This window comes from Cheilinus undulatus, linkage group 21 (genome assembly GCF_018320785.1).
Source record: "Cheilinus undulatus linkage group 21, ASM1832078v1, whole genome shotgun sequence".
Lineage (NCBI taxonomy): Eukaryota > Metazoa > Chordata > Actinopteri > Labriformes > Labridae > Cheilinus > Cheilinus undulatus.
In genome coordinates this window covers 30,877,804-30,896,333 of record NC_054885.1, presented here as the reverse complement: position 1 = coordinate 30,896,333, position 18,530 = coordinate 30,877,804, and the positions used below count along the sequence as shown (strand labels likewise).

The following is an 18,530-nucleotide window of genomic DNA, read 5'->3' as shown; positions in this document are numbered from 1 at the left end:
AAAAGGTAGAAATGGCAAAAAGGGGGCATGAGCTTAAATTCCCTAAGACTGACTTTCTAAGAAAGCCCAGTTTCATAATCACGTCCCTTCAAAAGACTAATCCCCACGATGCATCTCCGGGACGTTCAGGAAATGAGCAGCGAGAGCTAGATTCCAGACAAACAGATCCCCCCACATCTGCAGCCGTGCGTCCCCACAGTGAGCTTCACATTTACAAAAACACAGTTCAGTGTGGGACAGAAGAGGCTTTCATTCCTCACATGGCTGTCGTGCTGTGACCAAAAATCCAAGTCAACATGGACATGGAAAGTTTTTCAATCTTTGAAACAATCTCCTGAGTGGCAACTTTATTTTAACAGAGAGGTTTTTGTGTCTTTTTTGTTTTGACTTTTTCTATAAAATAGCTAACAGTTGGCAAAGTAGACCCTCTCTCCCAAACAGCCCCCCTGCAGATTCTGCTGCAAGAACTTTTTGTTTTTTTACAAAAGCAAACAGAAAAAAAAATCTCAAGGAATTAAAAGTAAAGCTGTAAAAATAGACACACACTACCCAAACATATTAAAGCACATACCAAAAATCTTTGCTTTTCTTTCAGAAAGTGAGGAATATTTTGGTTGGGGTGCCACACTCTGTCAGACCTGCTGAGTTATAACGATGTGTGCTACGGGGGACTGCATGAGTGTATGCCTGTTTGTGTATGTGTGCAATGTTTGTGTGAATCGTGTATTTTTAAAGCATCTTCGAAGGGGATTTTGCAGAATTACACAGCAAGAATCCCCTCCGACCTCACAGAGAGACAGCATACAAAGCTGAGAGAGAAAGAGACACATTCAGACGGGAGGTTAGAGGAGGCTTTGACCCTGACTCTTATCTAGAAACCGCAGCATGCTTCCTGTTGTTCTGGCCTGTAGAGTCCAAAAGCCAGGTCTAATTTGTATCCTAAAGAAGTCCCCATGAGAGGTCTGAGACAGACCTCAACCGTGGCCTCTACGCTGGCCCAGACAGGGCGAGCGTACAGGCCCACTGCCTGCTCCGTCAAGTGCAACGTCTGGAGAGTTGAGCAGTCTTAGTGCCTCTTCATGGATGACACCCTCTTCTTCCTGGCGGCGAGCATCTCGTAGAAAGGATCCCTGCTGATGGCAGCCCTGTGGACAGACGCACAGGAAAATGGAAAATGTTACTGGCACTGGTTTTACTGCTTTGTGCAAGGCTGTAACAGCACTCAGATCAGGGTCCCCAAATTTATCCAGGGACTCCCAGCCTGTGGCAGGGACTTCATCTGGCAAAATCTCTTCAAATCCTTGTTCTTTATAGTGGCAAATATAAAAGGTAATGCTCAAAACCTCCTGATATCTCATGCTATTTTCACTGACAAATGATAATCTTGTTATTATTTCATTTCATTCAATGTCCTTTTTTGGAAACAGTCTCATAATTTAAAATTCATTAATTATAGTCAATATTTATCTTTTTTTTCTAAGATAAACAGTCTTTATAGCAGAACTGTGCTCAGTCTCTGGTGGGCTTCTAAGGCAAATTATCCTTTAGGAGGTTGGTCGCCAGTTTTCAGTGGCCGCGTTTGGATTTACCTGTGTCACTCACAGAGGGCAGCAGCAGTGCATTTTACTTAAATTTAACTATTGAGATAGAAAACGAAAACAAAGAGTAAGAACTACAGGGTTAAATGATAGCTCAAAAAAACATACTATTACAGATGTAAGGTTTTTTTTCAGACTGAATTTTTGGCTGTTATTGTGATAGGGCAACAGAAGAGAGACAGGAAATGGGGGGGAGTGGGGTAAGACCTGCACCAAATAGTACCAGGATCAAGAATCTATTGGACCACCAGAGCATCAAGGACTCTAGCCTCTGTATGTGGGCATCAACTCTACTAACTAAGCCAAAACGGTGCATGGTGTACAATTTTCATGGGTGCCAAACAATTAAAATATCTTATTGCAAAAAAAAAATCTAAGAATTTCGGTAGTTAATTGTGATTAATTACATTCTTTTTAGCACATATTAAATTCCAGTATACTACATTTAAAACTTTTTTGGTGCCATTTGGGATTTTTCTGTCTAATACTAATGGTAATTGACTTCATTCAGACCTGGTTTATATAGATAGATTGAAGATTATACCATATAATAATAATAGTATTATTATTAATAATAATAATAATAATAATAATAATAACTTTATTTGTATAGCACCTTGAAAAACAGAGGTTTACAAAGTGCTTAGACAATAAGCAGAATACCATAAACATAACCACAGAAAAAGGAACTTGCTATGGATTGACAAGGACACAATCAAAATGTAAATATTCTTAACACCATGTGCAAATGACTTTTGACGTGTCCACTGAGCTGTGTGTGAGTTTCTAAAGTGAAATGGGACTTTAAGGCACAGCGGCAGACTTATGTTACACCACTGTGTCTGCTGGGAGACGCTGCAGTGACTTAGCCAAAGTGTGCTGAGGGTGCGTGCTTAATTGTGATTAAAAACAAACAAAGCACTAATTGTTAATCTTAATTAATCATGGTCAATGCAATTAATCTTGAATTGCTTTTGACTTTGTTCCTTTTCCTCCCTCTTCTTTCAAAGTTTCACAGTCCCCATTGTACCCATCAGGTGGTTTGGAAAAACCAATAAGCCTCCCTGAGAGAGACTGAATATGAGCAGATTATTAATGTGCATGGATTTTTGACAGACAGAACGTTCATGCAATCACACTCTGAGTTTTTTTCAAAGCCTCTGTCTTTTCTCAAACAATTCCTATTGAAGCTTTCCAAGATGGATGTGTGAAACAAATCCATCTGGCGTGTCAGGTTATAATTCCTGTACACTGAGGACAAACTTTACTGGAGTCTAATTCCTTGTTGCATAAGCATACTTGGCCAATAAAACAGCTTCTGTCAAACACCTCTATTCTCTCTGTGCTGCAGTATAATAGATCTTTGGGATATTTTGGGGGCTTTTTTAAGCCTATATTCATAGAAGAAGACTGGATAGTCTCAAAAACAGTGATAAGAAAGTGGTGGAGACGTGGGAAAGTAGCCACAAGCTGGACTTGAACCCAGGTGACCTGTGTCCATGGGGGACGCCTTAACCCACTAGGCCATCTGCTCCCCTATAGATGCAGAATTTGTGATTGATTTTAATCATTTCTGATTTTGACTTTGGCTATATTTGTCTAGTAAAAAACTGCACAAAATCGCAGGCACTACTCCGAGCAGCCTGACTGACTTATTAAACGTAAGAAAAAAGTTGCGATGTATCCTGAAAGATCCAAACCATCCATCTGTTCAAGGAGTTCTCGCTGCTCCCGTCAGGCTGCAGATACTGTATGTCCTTCCAACTTGGACTAACAGACTAAAAAAACTCTTTCGTCCTGACCGTCATTAGTCAAATGAACAGCCCTATGTGATATTTATTATGTTACTGTTCTTCCTTTTGATGTATTTTGTATTTTATTCCTTCTAATCTAATGATAAAAAATAGTTTGTGTTTGATGTCCTCGGTCCTTTATGTTTTTCTGTCTCTGGTTTTATTTATTCTTATTAACTATAATTGTTCAAACTTGACACATGCTCACGTACTCTATGAAGATTGGTGTCTGAAGTGTGAAAGAATAAGTTGTTGACATAAGTGACCTATGACAGATTAAGCAAAACTTGCACACGGTAGGATGACCATAATATCCCATGTCTATCACAAAAAAAAGTCTATTAATCTGCTTAGAAGGAATAGAATCCAGTGTTTATTCTGTTATCATAATGGGTATAGTAAGTGAAATGGTGCAAATGAGCTGAAATTACATTAAATGAAGGATTTTAAAAAGAGGCCCAAGATGTTTCCCACTGTGGCCTGAAATTCACAGTAGCTGCAGTTCTGAAACTGAGCATGATTACCTCCAAACCAAAGAGTGGGAAACAATAATATTTAAATGGTTTGGGAAAAACCCGACCCTGCAACAGTGACTCTGACATTTGGGTAAACAATCCATGCTGTGTGTTCTGCCTTTACTAGGTAGAAGGGGAAAAACATTTACTTGATGCTGTTTATCCATTCGTCTTTCTCCTCTGCAGTTGGAGCGGAGATGCGGTAGAAGGTGTGATTCCCCTCAACGACGCGTCCATCAGCCTCTGTTTTGCATGCCTTTATAACCTGGTCCTTGTTGTCGGGAATGAAAAGCTCAAAGCAATTCTGTGAAGGAGAGAGAGTGAAGGTTGGACTTAAAGCACATATGAGCACGGGCAATGTGAAGAAATCTATTATGGTTTCCAGTCTACCCTTGTTTACAGCATCATACAATGGTTTAACAATGACTGTTAGTGTTAGTTCTGACAGCTATTTTCAAGTCTTTAGGTTCAAATGTTCATTCATTTTAATCACGTTGATCATTTTCACTGTTGGAAGTTTTAGTTGAGGAAAACTTCAACGTTTTAGTCCAGTTTTACTCAAAGAGGGTATGAGCTGATGACAGGACGTGACAGGACCGTTCAGCTCGGCTGAGTGGCAAAACATTCTGAACACGGCCGTCTGCTCAACAGGAAATGGATGAAACAGGAGAAAATCAGACTCACATCTACTTAGATTAGGGATAGTTAGACTTGACAGAGATCCATACCATTTTCATAAGATATGGTGGACTGTTGACGTTGATATGTGGTCATGTATCAAGTTTTGTAACATTTCTATGGACCTAAATTTAAGCACATAAAGCGAAGCCTGGAGGTATACAGTCTGGGTTGTTAGGCATTTGGTCTCCAATCCCCCCCATTTTATTTTATTTTATTTTCATTTCCCTGTATGTGTATTGATGTCAGGTATTTTGGATTTTGGATTAATGTCTATATCTTTTATGTACGGATTTGTGTTTGTGCTTAATGTACCTAACCTTGAACTGTGATGATGTCTGCTGTGACACATGTTGTTAAAGTTGGTAAAGTTCAACGAAAACATTTCGAAATAAGAAAATACTGACATGCCCTATTTGTACGTTGTAGAAATACCACCAAAAGCAAACTCAAGGCCTACCTTTTTAGTCTGGCCTATACCTGAATTTAATATTCTCATTTTAATCTGATCTAGTAATTTAGGTTTTATCTTGTTCTGTTTTGACTTGAGAATTATCTCTTAGTAGTTCTCCTCTTGCTTTCTCATATTTCACCATGTTGTCCTTAAGTGTTTTATTTTCTTATTTTAGCACATTTCCCTGAGTTACCTTTTAGTGTTTTATTCTTATTTCAGCATCTTTTTATTCTATTTTATTTCATTTGAATTTATTTCTATTTCATTTGATGAAACACCTCTACCCTTTAACCTGGCTTTCAGCGTTCCCTAATTTTAAACCTTTAAGATTGTGTTTCCTCTGTACGTTCCCGGTACATATGTTCTTATAGTCTCTTATCTATGATGTATTTTGCCAATATTGTGTATGGATTGTGGGATGGGGGGTTAGAGGGTTGGGTGGAGTGGGTTAGGGTCATATTTTCTTTTATCTCCTATAATTTATAAATCTGTTTGTAAAGCACTTTGTGCTACATTGTCTTGTATGAAAAGTGCTTTATAAATAAAGTTTGACTGATTGAGTGATTGATGTATTGTGAATGTTCAGTCCATGTATTAAACTTTTTGTCTGGTTCGGTCTCCTTTCTAGAAACTAAACTTACAAGCCAGCGTCTGTATTTTCAAAAGACTTATATTTAGCTCTTTATAGTCCTGTCATTCTCTTGGAAACTAGGTTGCCATGAACATTTTTAGTCATATTTTAGTTGACAAAATAAATATTGCTGTCAGTAACACTTGCAGCTATTATTAATGACTGTCAAGTGTTTATTTTTTTTATCCATTTCACCCTGACTTGATTGAATTTGCCAGCTTTTTCACTCCTACTTGATAAGCATAGGCCAAATACTATTGAAAAAATCCAATGAAAAAAGTCTCTCTACAATGATTACTTGTAATGCTAAAATGAACCAGCAGAGGGGGCTGTACAGTCTACTTACAGGCTTCTTGTCCTCCACCTCCTTGATGCTCAGATTCTCCAGTGGGATGATTCCTCTTGGTTCTTTATCCTGTTAAAGTACAAAAGTGTAAATAACAGGAGCAAAAGGAGCATGTTCCCCATTATAATCATCAAAGCTGAGCGGTACTCACTGTGGTGTACTCAAAGTAATACAGACAGTTGTCCGTGAGGATGAACCACCTCCTCTTCCAGGTTTTCACTCGTCCCCCTGTGGAGCAAACAGCCAGTGTCAGAGAGGCTCGGCATGAGGAAAGGCAGAGAACTGAGAACCAAAGCATCGGGTTGAGCAGCAGACGGGCAGACAGATGTACGGGCAGACAGACAGATGACGGCTCCAGAGGACTCCTGTTACCCAGAACATAACCATATTCACCCTGATCCACCATTGCACCATGCGCTCCCCATCACCACAGCAGCAAAGCCCTTAATGAAGTACTTTTTTACTGTATAACCCTAATTATCATCTCCTCTACAATATGTCAATTTAAGGACTTTTACTTAATTGCAGTCGCTGTGAAGATGCTATACGATAAAGCTGCGTGTCTCATTAAAATGTCTTACTGTCTGAAAACTCTGCTTAGTCGCTGACTCAGAGTAATAAGTCTAGAAGGCTGCGATCAATAGACAGGATACAGATCTGTGTGCCTTGCACTCGCTGAATTTAATGAAGTACCCAATGAAGTCACTAGAAGACGGCTATAAACATGGAAAGACAGTATCCCAGAGACTAGGAGGGCTAAAGGTGAGGAGGAAAAGGTGGCAGAGGATTAGGCTCTTTTTCACACCCAGTGGGAACTCCTTAGTTAACTCTACACTCACTGATCTGTTGCTGACCCCTCACCCCCCTTTGTCACCCATACTTCCTGAGAGGGGAAACCTGATCACAGGAACAGATGGCAGCCTCGCTCTGGGAGGATGGGATGCCAACAAACAGGGGGCGGGAAGCCTGGAGCTATGCTCAGCCTCTCTACAGGCATCTCAGACTTAAATTTCCTGTCCTGGCTTTGTTAAGTAACTTCTCAGTCACAAAGAATCAGTGTTCAGTGAGGAGGGGGATGAGTTTTCTGTCTAAATATGACATAAGCCTCGTCTAGACCAAGGTTACAATAGTTTTGGAGCTTTCATTTGATTTATTGTTATTTGTTTTGGATACGTTTTTCCTGCTGGTTTGTTAAGTTAAGATTTTTTGTGAAAATGCTTTGTTTTAATTTTTTTTTTTTTTTATATTTTTGATGCTAGTTTCAGGTTTTTCAATAACATGTGACACTTGTTAGGGGGACCAGTAAAAAAAAAAATCATCATACAATCAAAAAAATAATTAAAAAGGCTACTTTTTACTCCACATTTCATCTATTTAAATCTGATTCTTGAATACAACTCAATTATCTTTGACCAATCAAATCAGGCCATTTTATCTCTAGGCTTTTGGCAAGGGATGGGGTTGTGAGGTCCAGCATATTTACTTTTTCCTAGATGTTAAATTGGTGCAACATGAGTTGGTAATAATAATAATAAACTGGACAATATTGCAATATGCGATTATGATTTAATACATAAATATTATCATGAGTCTACTTGCTTGGTTAGCAAGAAAAATACAGAGAATAATAATAGTTTGAAGTGTGCCTTTCTCAACATGAAACATAAAAAATACAGAACCTAATAGGGCTCCATGATATTGGATTTTAACCAATGTTTTCAGACTCATTTTTACCGATATAATAAATATGCTTTTTTTCAAATGTAAAAAAAAAACAAAAAACAAAAAAACAAGTGTCGTCTGTGAAGAGAGAGGCTAAGTTGAGCAGAGCTGAGAGAGGAACAGGGAAGTAGACAGTCCTGTAATTGTTTTACCTTTGGGGCTTCATTCAAATGTTCAGAGCTCACTGTGGGCCTCCTTGAGTGATTGCCGCCCTCTACAACCTACTATACCTGATGGCACATTTGTACATTTTGCTGTTATCTATTTATGATTTATACTGCTAAAATGTACGGTTGATACGTTGTAAAAATCAGCAGAAATGTTCATATCATACTGATAATATTGTGCATCCCTAAAATCTGGATTTTTCCCAATTTAGGTAAAATAAAGGTACTTCTGTAACTTGCCATAGTGGCTCTATGGTAAACTTTAAGGCCTTTCAGTAGGCTTTTTTGTGAACCTTTCAAGTACTGCTTTATATAAAAATAACTGCAACTTTTTGTGCATGTATCTAATTGCACAGCCTGATTTCACAAATGTGATTTTGAGTAGATTAATTTTGCAGCACCAGGTTAAATAGATATGTTTATTGGAGATGTGTTGTTTAAAGTGCTGCATAGTTAATCTAATTGCTATCACAACTGGAATGTCAAGGTGTGCAATTACATAATTGCATAAAAGGCTACTTTTGTTTTTGCATTAAGTTATAAAAAGGTGTACAAAGAACCTGTAAAAAGGACTTTAAGTCTGGAAAGGTGCCACTATTGCACGTTTTAGAAGCACCTTTATTTTCAGAAAAGGAAAAAGTTTTATTTTTGGACAATATTGAGATATTTTAAAAACAGGACTGAGTTGAGAACAACACATTCCAAAACTTACATCCTTTTCTGCTTAACAAAGCAAGGAGACTCATGATATTATTTACATATTACCTCATAATTGCAATCACAAATTGCAAAATACTCCTGTAAAATCACAATTGCACATCATTTTCAAATTGTGCAGCACCAGCTGTATAAATTCCCTTATGCGTGCACATAAAATTGATGCCTCTTCTGCATAAGTCAGTGTCCCAGATACCTCCATGTCTTTACAATAAAGTTAACATTTATTATCATGTGAAAATAACCCATTTTGAACTTCTCCAATGAACGAGCACATCCAAAATGTGAATAACTGCCTGAGACAAATAATAAAAGACATGTCTCTCAGTATGCTGCTGTCATAAACTAAGGAGATTTAAGTTAGTTTTGTAAAGACATAATACAGCTTTAGTTAGTTTTTGTTTTTCAGTATATCCTCTCTTTTCTTTTGGTTTTTGTTAACTCAAATGATTTTTATATTTTAGTTATTTAGTTTTAGTTTTAGTAAACTATAATAACCTCGGTCTAGGGTAACCCATCACCATTGTTAGTAAAAAGCTGCATGTTGAAACCCATCTACCAAAACAGAGGAGGCTTTGAGGATACAGACACATAAACACACTTTAATTATCATATAACAGCGTCAGTGCTGTATATGATATCCCATCATTTCACAGACATCATGATAGGTCAGACACTTCATTCTGTGCTTGTTGTAATCTACAGACGCCATCAACCCCTTGTCACTCGACAGGCGGAGATGGAGGGACCCTTGACACATCTCCACCGTCAGTGTGCAGCGACAAAAAAGCAGACGAACAGAAAACACAGACGCGATGGCAGAATCAAACAGCTGACGGCTGGCCTGAGAGTTGATTGGGTGTGCTCTAGTTTAGTCATCGTGTCAGCTGCCGTCCCTCCAAGAAAAGAGAAGATATCGTCCTGTGCAAGAATGTCTGGGAGGAGGCAGGACGTCCCAGTGGATTGTTGCAGAGGTTTGCAGGAGGGTGCTAGAGCCGGAGTGGAGCTGAATGGAGGGAGGCACCCATGCAAGACAGGACTGTGGGAGGGTGGGCGAGTAGAAGTTTAAAGGGAAGGGATCTACTTGTAAATCATGTTGAAAACTTTATTATTCTTTAGGAATTAATATACCAATCCAAAGGTTCTTGTCTTTTAATTTAAAGGAAAATGTCATTAATGGCACAGTCAAACTACTCACAAAGTGCCCTTAAAATGCTTGATTCCCCTACAACACACTCCTCTGCCCAAGCTTCTCTCCCACAGTTTGGTCCAATCCGGTTCAGCACCACACCCGGCCGCAGCCACTGTTACCCTTCAGGTCTTTTAACAGCACAAGATAAAAAGAGCAAAGCCACATTGTTGAAAAGGTGCATTATTCCCCTTCCATGCAACCAAAGAGCAAACATCCATCAGCCAACAGCTAACTGGCTTCATGATCAATTTGTAGAGTTGAGAAAAAAACCCTTTGTTGTGCTCACCGTATGGAAAAAAGGGATAATGCAGCTTCCAAAATAATCAGAGATCAAAGAGAGTGACCACCACAGCATACAAGAGAAAAAGAGGGTCAAACTGCCCAGTAGAGTGGTCACAAAGCATCAGCTCCCCGAGCCGAGCCTACAAGGGTGGCAAACCGACCGCCTGACAACCACCCACAGAGATTAAAGAGTGCGGACGAGCCACCAGCTCGATGACAGACTGAACAGACAAACATCTGAAGCTCAAATGAGTCAATGGAGAGATAAAAAATCCACAGACAAAACAAATAAAGAAAAAAACCCTTTGGGAATGTGTAAAAAAAATGAAGAAAAGAACAAAAGCATGGCGGACCACCAAAAGCACCTGAGAGCTGAGAGATGGACTAGCATTTGGGAAGAGCAGGTGTACATACCTCCTGAGGAAAGACAACAGCCAAAATCATGGGAACAAACAAACAAACGAAGAGGAAAAGAAAACAACAAAAAAATCAAATTAAATGATAAGGAATTATTGCACCACAGTCCTTTTAATCTGGTTCCAGAGAGGCTTTGATGCACTGCTTTACAGCTTTTTTAACACTTAAAAGGACTCAATTTCAGCCAGCAGTTCCTCTTAGCTTTTATAGTGTTAGTCCACAAGGGGGCGTACTTCTCAATATCACAGCTGCTGTAAAGCACTACATTAAATATCACCTCCTCCTTGGTTATATCCATTTAGTTACCTTCCACCTTGATTTTTTTACTCCGATCTGCCAACTTGAAGCAATTGGAGACAGAGTAATTCTTCAATACCTCATTGTAGTCAGTTGTAAAGATTCACAGCGATTGGAGGAATCAATTCACTCATGATGCCCATGCTTAATTAATTAATTCATTGTGAATCAGTACAACAGAGAGAGAGCTCAGAGAATAAAGAGAATGAAGAGTTCAAGGGTCAAGGATTGTGCTTTTCAGCTTGTAGGAGGCAGCTATAAAAGGTGTTTGTGTTTTAGAGTCCGTCTTATTCTGAAATTAGCAGCTGGTGAGGATAAAGAGACTCTTATAAGGTCACAAAACAGTGATAATGTTTACCAGTCAGGGAGTTAAAAATGTAAGTTTCATCTCACAAGCACCTTAGCCCTGTTTGATGCTAAATTATCCTGCACTGTCTCTCTTCTCAAATACAGTAAGAAAACTCACTGTGGTAAAATGCCTCCCTTCATAGGCACTACTTAATCTAAGCCATCTCATCTGTCTGAAGTTAATCTCTCTGCATATTCTATGCTTCTTGAGCATGTCTCATCAGCATCCCAGGTCTTTACAGTGCTTGCAACCAGACCATTGATGCACACAGACTTGTATATATTAGTTAAAATGTCTAACAAGAGTGTGTGCATATTTAAATCATATTTTTTATATTCATATTTAATGTCTAATTCCTGTACGTTGGCCCTCATTTATAAAACAGGTGCAGATCCAGCACAGATTTGGGTGTAGAAATAATCTCACAACAAGGTCAAAGTGTGACTTATGACAGGTGCATATCTTGCAAATCATAGCTTATGAACGAGAGGGCGTTAATAAACAAAGTGGCTGAAAGCAATCGTCGTTTAAATATCACGCCCCTATATATTATTGACAGTTCAGCCGGCCTTTGTCCCCAGAGTCTATCACATGAAGGTATGTTATGCAGAAAAAAAGACTGCTGCCTTTATTGTGGGGTCAATTTCCATACCAAAGAAGTAGAGGATATAAATGTTTGTTGTTTTAAAGCCTGAAAAGTGCCATTTAAGTTAATCAGAATCACTGCTGGGGTTAACAGTGGCATTGCAGTCAACTTAACTCTAGCTGGTATTACAATATCTAACTCATTTCTGTGATATAAAAATTGTATATGAAAGTATTAAAATGCATTACATTCAGGTTATAATTTAATGATTTGTCCACTGACCTGTCTGTAAACTTTTTAACAGTGAAATGAGACATTAAGGCGCAGTGGTGGACTTATTTTACATCACTGTGGCTGCAGGAGGATGCTGATATTCCTTAACCCTAATATTCCTTTCCTAAGTGCATTGAAAGGGACAATAAAGCATGCAATTAATTCGGATTTTCCTAAATGCAGTAATTGCATACCTTAATTGATTGCCATTAACTTGATACCTGAGCTGAGATCTCCGCTTACAGTCAGACTGATAAATGCCGATCAGTACACCCAAATTTCTGCCGTATGCATGTTTGGTAAATGATGGCGAACTAGAGCAAAGTTAACCTGTTTTAAATCCTTGTTGCATGACTTTTATCAGTATTTGGAGAAGGTAAACCTCAAATTTTCAGTTGTACTTCTACATGAAAAAGTTCCATATCTAATAAATAAACTTAAAACTTTACATGTGGACTCTGTTGGTGCATTAGCTTGATTTACACCTAACAAAAGTCTGTATGTGTTCATGTGAGTGTATGAATATGTACTGTCTTTAATAATTCAAAAGCCTCCACATGTGATGGTCTGATCTCCAGACCTCATTAAAAATACATTAAAGCAGACAGAGATGTCTTCAGATATCCTGGTGTGCTCATAACGCACCCACACGTGCACATACACAACAAAAGGTTATTGACCTTAGGGGAGAAATTGGTTACAACTTCATGGACATCATGACGCATACTCATCTATCAACACCACACTGAGAATTCCTAAGTACGTCAGGCGTCACTCACCCAGTTTGAGCAGCCAGCCCTCTCTGTCTGGGTTGAAGAAAGTGTGTGTGAGGTCGTTGCCGTCATCCTCTGGGATTTTGAACGGCTCGTTCTTGATGCTCTCATACAGATTCTACAAAGAATACAAAGCAGGTATGAGATGAGAAAGTGATCACAAGAGTGAAGTAAAAGGAGCAAAGTGAGTTTTAAAGCTGTATTAACCCTGAGCAGGTCTTCAGGTAAGTCTCCTCCATCGTTGATTCCTCTGTTCATGGAGATGAACCGCTCCACAGTGGGTTTGTCCTTCACATTGGGGTTGTGGAGGCTCGTGTTCAGCATGATGATGGCGAATGATAGGATGTAACAAGTGTCTGAAACGTACAACAAGAGTGATCACGGCATAAGGGAGATGAGCTTTGTGAGACAACAAAAGCTTGCCGTTTGCCAGAAAACGGCTGCCTGTGTTTAATGTAGTGTTTAAATATGAATGTAAATTAGCTGAGCTGAAAGGCCTGCACTTAGGAGACCACAGTAAAGCAGAAAGGATCAGATAGGCGAAGCTTCGTTAGCGAGTAGAGTGGGTGGGAGTGAAAGGCTGTGCGTGGGCATGGACGTGCATGTGCTAAAAGACAACAAGGCTCGTACACGGCTGACACAGCAGCACTCTATCTGGCCTGTTAGGCTGTTGAGAAGCTGCATGCATAATTCACATCCATCTGCATCCATGTTAACAGTAGTCTTCTGTCTGCTATGGGCATAATTTCCCAAAAGCCAGACACTCATCACATCAGCAGACTTTGTGTCTGCTAAATAAAGTCGTTTGGATATGAGTTTCATTGACATACCATCAGATGCCAGAGTAACATTCAGAAGTAGGCAAATCTGGGGTTAAAGTTCAGTAAAGTCCCTTTATAATTACAAAGTTTAAGACTCTTAAGTAGAGGCTGCACAGCGGCACAGGGGTTTGCACTGTTGCCTCACAGCAAGAAGGTCCCTGGTTCGCTTCCCAGTCAGGGCCTTTCTGTGCAGAGTTTGCATATCTCCCCATGCACATGTGGGTTCTCTCTGGGTACTCCGGCTTCCTCCCACCACCAAAAACATGCTCGTTAGGTTAATTGGTGACTCTAAAATTGGCCGTAGGTGTTAATGTGAGTGAGCATGGTTGTCTGTCTCTTTGTGTCAGCCCTGTGACTGACTGCCAACCAGTCCAGGGTGTACCCCATCTATTGCCCAATGACAGCTGTGCGTCCCCCCCCTTGAGTGACTCTGAACGGGATTAGCGGTATAGACAATGGTTGGATGGAACTCTTAAGTATCCTGGTTGGAAATTTATAGTCTGAATGAAAGAAAATGTTGAAAGGAAAATAGCCAAAACTGTCTGGTTTAATTGAGCTGAATATGGTAACAGAATCAGCTTTTTCCTATTTTTCTGTAAAGTTTGTCATCCTGTTTAAGTCTTGAAATCAAAAGTTTTAAAAGTCAGCTGTGTGGTGCACCATTTCTACCTGTGGACTGGAAAACACCAGGGTTGCATGTGCAGTAGCGCTGAGCGAAAGCCTCCATCATGCGGTCGATCTTCTGAGCTTCTCCCGGAAGCCGAAAACTCCAGAGGAATTGTCTGTCAGGGCACACAGCCAGGTAGTGAGCATCAGATTCTCCTTCACTGTTTTGAAAGCTAAATGATCGCTTGTAAGGCTTAAGAATAAAACTCACAGTGGCAGTTTAACAGTTTTTCAAAGAGGTAGAATTAAACATGGAGAGCATAAATAGTTATGAGACTCAAATAAAGGATTAGTGAGCTTATAGCAGACCTGTAGCTGCCGCAGAGATGATCTTACCTTAGTGCCTGAACCAGGTTGAGGTCTGTGAACTCGTGTAGCTCCACAAAGGCATGAAGGACTTGGATATTGAAATCATCTCTGTGGGAAATAAGAAAATGGCAATGATCTTTTGATTGACAATTGCAAATGCTGATAATTTTCTTAGCTAATTAATGCATAACTTAGTCCACTGAACACCAGAAAATATTGGTCAGTTATACAAACCAAAAAGAAATGATAGTTTTACCTGAAAATGCATTTTTTTTAAATTATTAAACAATTTGTCAGTGCATTTCTACGAAACTGTCAAAGCAGCAAGAAAAGACATCTTTCATGTATTCTAGTGTGTCTAGTGAGTGATGTTGTGGCTGATAAGGGACAGCAAGAAGGAGGGAGTGGGCATGTCTTACTCTTGCCTCCCCCTGTCCCCAGCTCTATCCTTGACATTCTGAAGGCCTTCAATGAATTTCATATGACATATGATATAGGGAGTATTATGTCCCACATCCTGCTCTCTTGGTAAACTAGGTCCAATCATACATTTAACTAAGGACTCAGTTCAGGGTGTGATCTGGCTCACTGGATTATGAGGTCTAAGAAGGTCCGAAGAAACCCCCTCCCCCTTTCTTTATAATCTGATCTTGATCATGACATCATTCCCAACCCATATGACCTTCAGAGTGAATGATCTGCCCTGTGGGATCATGGGACACCTCCAAGGAGCTCTAGTTGACTGAGTCATATCCAGTCACTGCAGTTCCCATTAGACGGGTGACCAATCAGATCCCAAGACCCCAGCGCTGCTTCGGCCCTTCCTTTCAGAATCCAAAACACTTTGAGAGATAATAACAATCAAACTGAGAGCATCCATCAACAGCCTGAGCTCCATTTCCTGTTTGACCTCACACCCTGGCTGAAACACTGTCTGCTTTCTTGATTGAGATCTTTAAATTTCCAAACACATGCATTCTTCATTTGTGAGTCTTGATCGCGTTACTCATGAATGAGTAAGATAATCAAAGACAGATGGAGGTTATTGAGTAACGGACATCGTCTTAAGAGGGTGGTCTAAATGTGGGACCAATAATGTGTGTTTGGAAAAGGAAGGGCGTGTGCCTGACCGAGAGGAAACACAGCAATACGGAAAATATGCACATGCTCTTCGATGCTTTTATCAACCACAAGAATGGGTGCTAGGGGAAGATAATAGAGAGCATGAGAGGAGGATGGTTAATAGAGGGAAAAACCAATAAGTCAATCTTTATGCTGACCTTTCTCCCAGGTAATCCCCAATGGCTGTTTTGTTGAGGCCTTCGCCCTTGTAGAGGAACTGAGCAATATCGTCACTGGTGTTCTTCAGTAAGTCGTTCATGATCAGGAACTGGATCCCCTGAGAAAGACACATGCCAAAAGATTACAGCCTGCATGAGAAAATGTTTGGGAAATCATATTTCTTTGGAAGCAAGTTGTATTTTTTTATTTATTTATTTATTTTTTACGTACCTTTTTGGGGTCCATGTTAAATTTCTTTCGGCCCATGGCCACCTGTTTATTCCTCTGCATATTTTTCCTAAAACATCAAAATTTAGGTCAAGGGAAAGTACGTCTTATGTGTAAATGATACATGAAAAATTCAGGTACAAGTTTAAACAGGCTTACCGAGTTAAAATTGTTTTAATCATTTATCCAACTGCTTTTCTGACTTGATCTTAATCTCAGTGCAATTCTTTCAAATTGATTTTTGTCAAAGAAAAAATCTAAAAAGCAAGATATAAATTAGGGCTGTCCAGATTAATCGTATTAGTCACAATTAATTAAGATCCACAAGTAATTCAATATTTTTTTGTAATCATGACTAATCATGTGTGTGTTTTTACAATACATTTTGTTTAAGCAACAGCAATATCTCCTTGCAGCCCTAGTGATGTAAAATTCTTCCAACACTACTCCTTAATGCCTCATTTCCCTTTAAAAGTTCAGTTCATACAAGTCAAAGCTTTCAAATCTCCCCTTTTCCTTTCTACTGAGGAGAATAAGTCAGTTATAGTAAGGCTTTTGCCAGATAAATTACTTTAAAATCGCTGTTGGTCAAATTACATCCACATAAATTGATGGTTCATCATTCTACTTTTTAGACCAAAATCAGCCCATCAGTATAACTGCATTCACATCATTTCCTGAGACTATTTTTCCCATTAACATTCCTTTTCATTTAGCAGAGGCTGGCCTTTCCACCCCCTCAACAGCCATGACAAAACTATGATAAAGAGCTTAAAATCATGCATATGTGAACATCTAATTTCTCAGGCTCCGAGTTAGTCAGGGGCCAAAGTGCAATCCAAATGTTCGCTGTCACTATGGTAACGTCTCCATCCCAGCCTGGTGAGAGGTCACCACTTCTTCCCACTGATTTACTCACACCAGCATTCCTTTAGCTTCTGCCAACACTCAACTCTCCATGGATCTGACAGCACACACTCTGACGTCCTTTCCTCTGCGATCACAGTAAACTTTGATCACGAGAAGGTGCTGCAACCCTTAATGGGCTTTGGATCCAGGAGAAAGTACTTTAGGATTATTTGGTAGCTGATGGGATCCCTATCCACTTGAGTAGACCAAACCCAAGCACTCGTCCTCTGGGACCATCCATTGTCTGCTCCTGCCCATACACCCACTGCATTATTCAATGAGGCCTCCCATCATGGGGGTGTGCCTGATGAAACATTTAAACCGCCTTAAAAGCATGCCCAATTTAGGGAGCATTTTTGTGTGATAGGATGGTCTGAATCAGCCGTCAAACATTAATAATTGACTGCTTTATTTGCTCAGTTAATAGAGGGCAAACAGCAGGCACATTTAGGCAAAACAGAAGGGAAATTAGAAGGGAAGGAGGACCACGTCTGAGTCCCTTTTTCTCACCTCTCCTCAGTGGAACCCAGGTTCTCGATCTCACTCGTCACTTCTGCTATCTCATCCTTCAGCCGCTGTAGAAGAGACAAAAGTGTTGGTGTTAGTAACATTTTATAGGGCAAGGAACCAATGAGCAACATTGGTTAACTTTCTCTTCAGCCCCTCCAAATCTCTGTGATACAGTGGAACCTGTATGTTTTTTTTTTTTTTCAGCCAGTCAGCAGAGATCAGTCTACGTCAGGGAAAATAACATCACAGCATTTGACCAATCAGCCGTGGCCCAGAGCGTTTCAAACTTCCTGTTTCCTCCAGAACTTGTGAAATGCAGTTTTACATCTCTTTCAGTCCCACACCAACAGTCCTAACACCATAACAAACCACGCCAAGATGATAAAACTCACACATTATGCAGATGAATAATAGTACTTTATCTCAGATACGTTTTGTTTGTGTAGGATTTCTAGTAATTAGTGCAATTTTACCATGAAAAATAAAGGGGCCATACTTTTTATGCCTGTTTGAAGGAGTGAAATGCAACTATATTAGGACATACGGGCAGTTCATTTACCAAGCCATACTAAGGGTACTTTCTCTACAAAAAAAACTCATTATAATGTAAGACAATAGGACTCCATAGTTTACTTAGATGTTGCCAAAGGTTTAAAAAAACTAAAAGAGTGATCCAGTGGTAAATATGACTAATTTATGGAAGTTTTCAAGGTTTAAATAGTTAAATACATGGGATTTTTGGTCAGTTTTATAACCCTATAACAATTTTGTTATACTTACGTGGTTTGAATTAGTATTTCATTTTATTGTGAGTCTTCTACTGTTAAGATTTGTCTAGAAATTAAATATTTATAACTTTTTTAGATTTTCAGATTGAATTATAAGGAAAAATAAGTGGTATAAATAGCAATATATTTATGATTTTAGTCAGTTTTACAACAGTAATGGTTATATAATGATTTCATGATACTAAAATGGCATAAATCAGTTTTTATTTTCAAACTAAGCCACATCAC

The 18,530-nt window shown here is 39.3% G+C and overlaps 1 protein-coding gene across 4 annotated transcripts in view; it reads right to left on the bottom strand.

The window, feature by feature from the left end:
* Positions 1–527: 527 nt before the first annotated feature.
* The window catches only part of cyth1a (cytohesin 1a), an 81,345-nt gene continuing 63,342 nt past the window's right edge, over positions 528–18,530 (bottom strand). For 3 of the 4 annotated variants that reach the window (XM_041817062.1, XM_041817061.1, XM_041817063.1), the window contains exons 3-13: positions 17,515–17,579; positions 16,099–16,165; positions 15,867–15,985; positions 14,614–14,694; positions 14,281–14,393; positions 12,998–13,146; positions 12,796–12,908; positions 6,167–6,245; positions 6,016–6,084; positions 4,056–4,210; positions 528–1,145 (exon numbers count right to left, since the gene is read on the bottom strand). In XM_041817062.1, coding sequence (XP_041672996.1) covers positions 1,067–1,145; positions 4,056–4,210; positions 6,016–6,084; positions 6,167–6,245; positions 12,796–12,908; positions 12,998–13,146; positions 14,281–14,393; positions 14,614–14,694; positions 15,867–15,985; positions 16,099–16,165; positions 17,515–17,579 — 1,089 coding nt within the window. In that variant the 3' untranslated portion in view covers positions 528–1,066. The remainder of the gene's footprint in view (positions 1,146–4,055; positions 4,211–6,015; positions 6,085–6,166; positions 6,246–12,795; positions 12,909–12,997; positions 13,147–14,280; positions 14,394–14,613; positions 14,695–15,866; positions 15,986–16,098; positions 16,166–17,514; positions 17,580–18,530) is intronic. The other variant, XM_041817060.1, reaches the window with a different exon arrangement.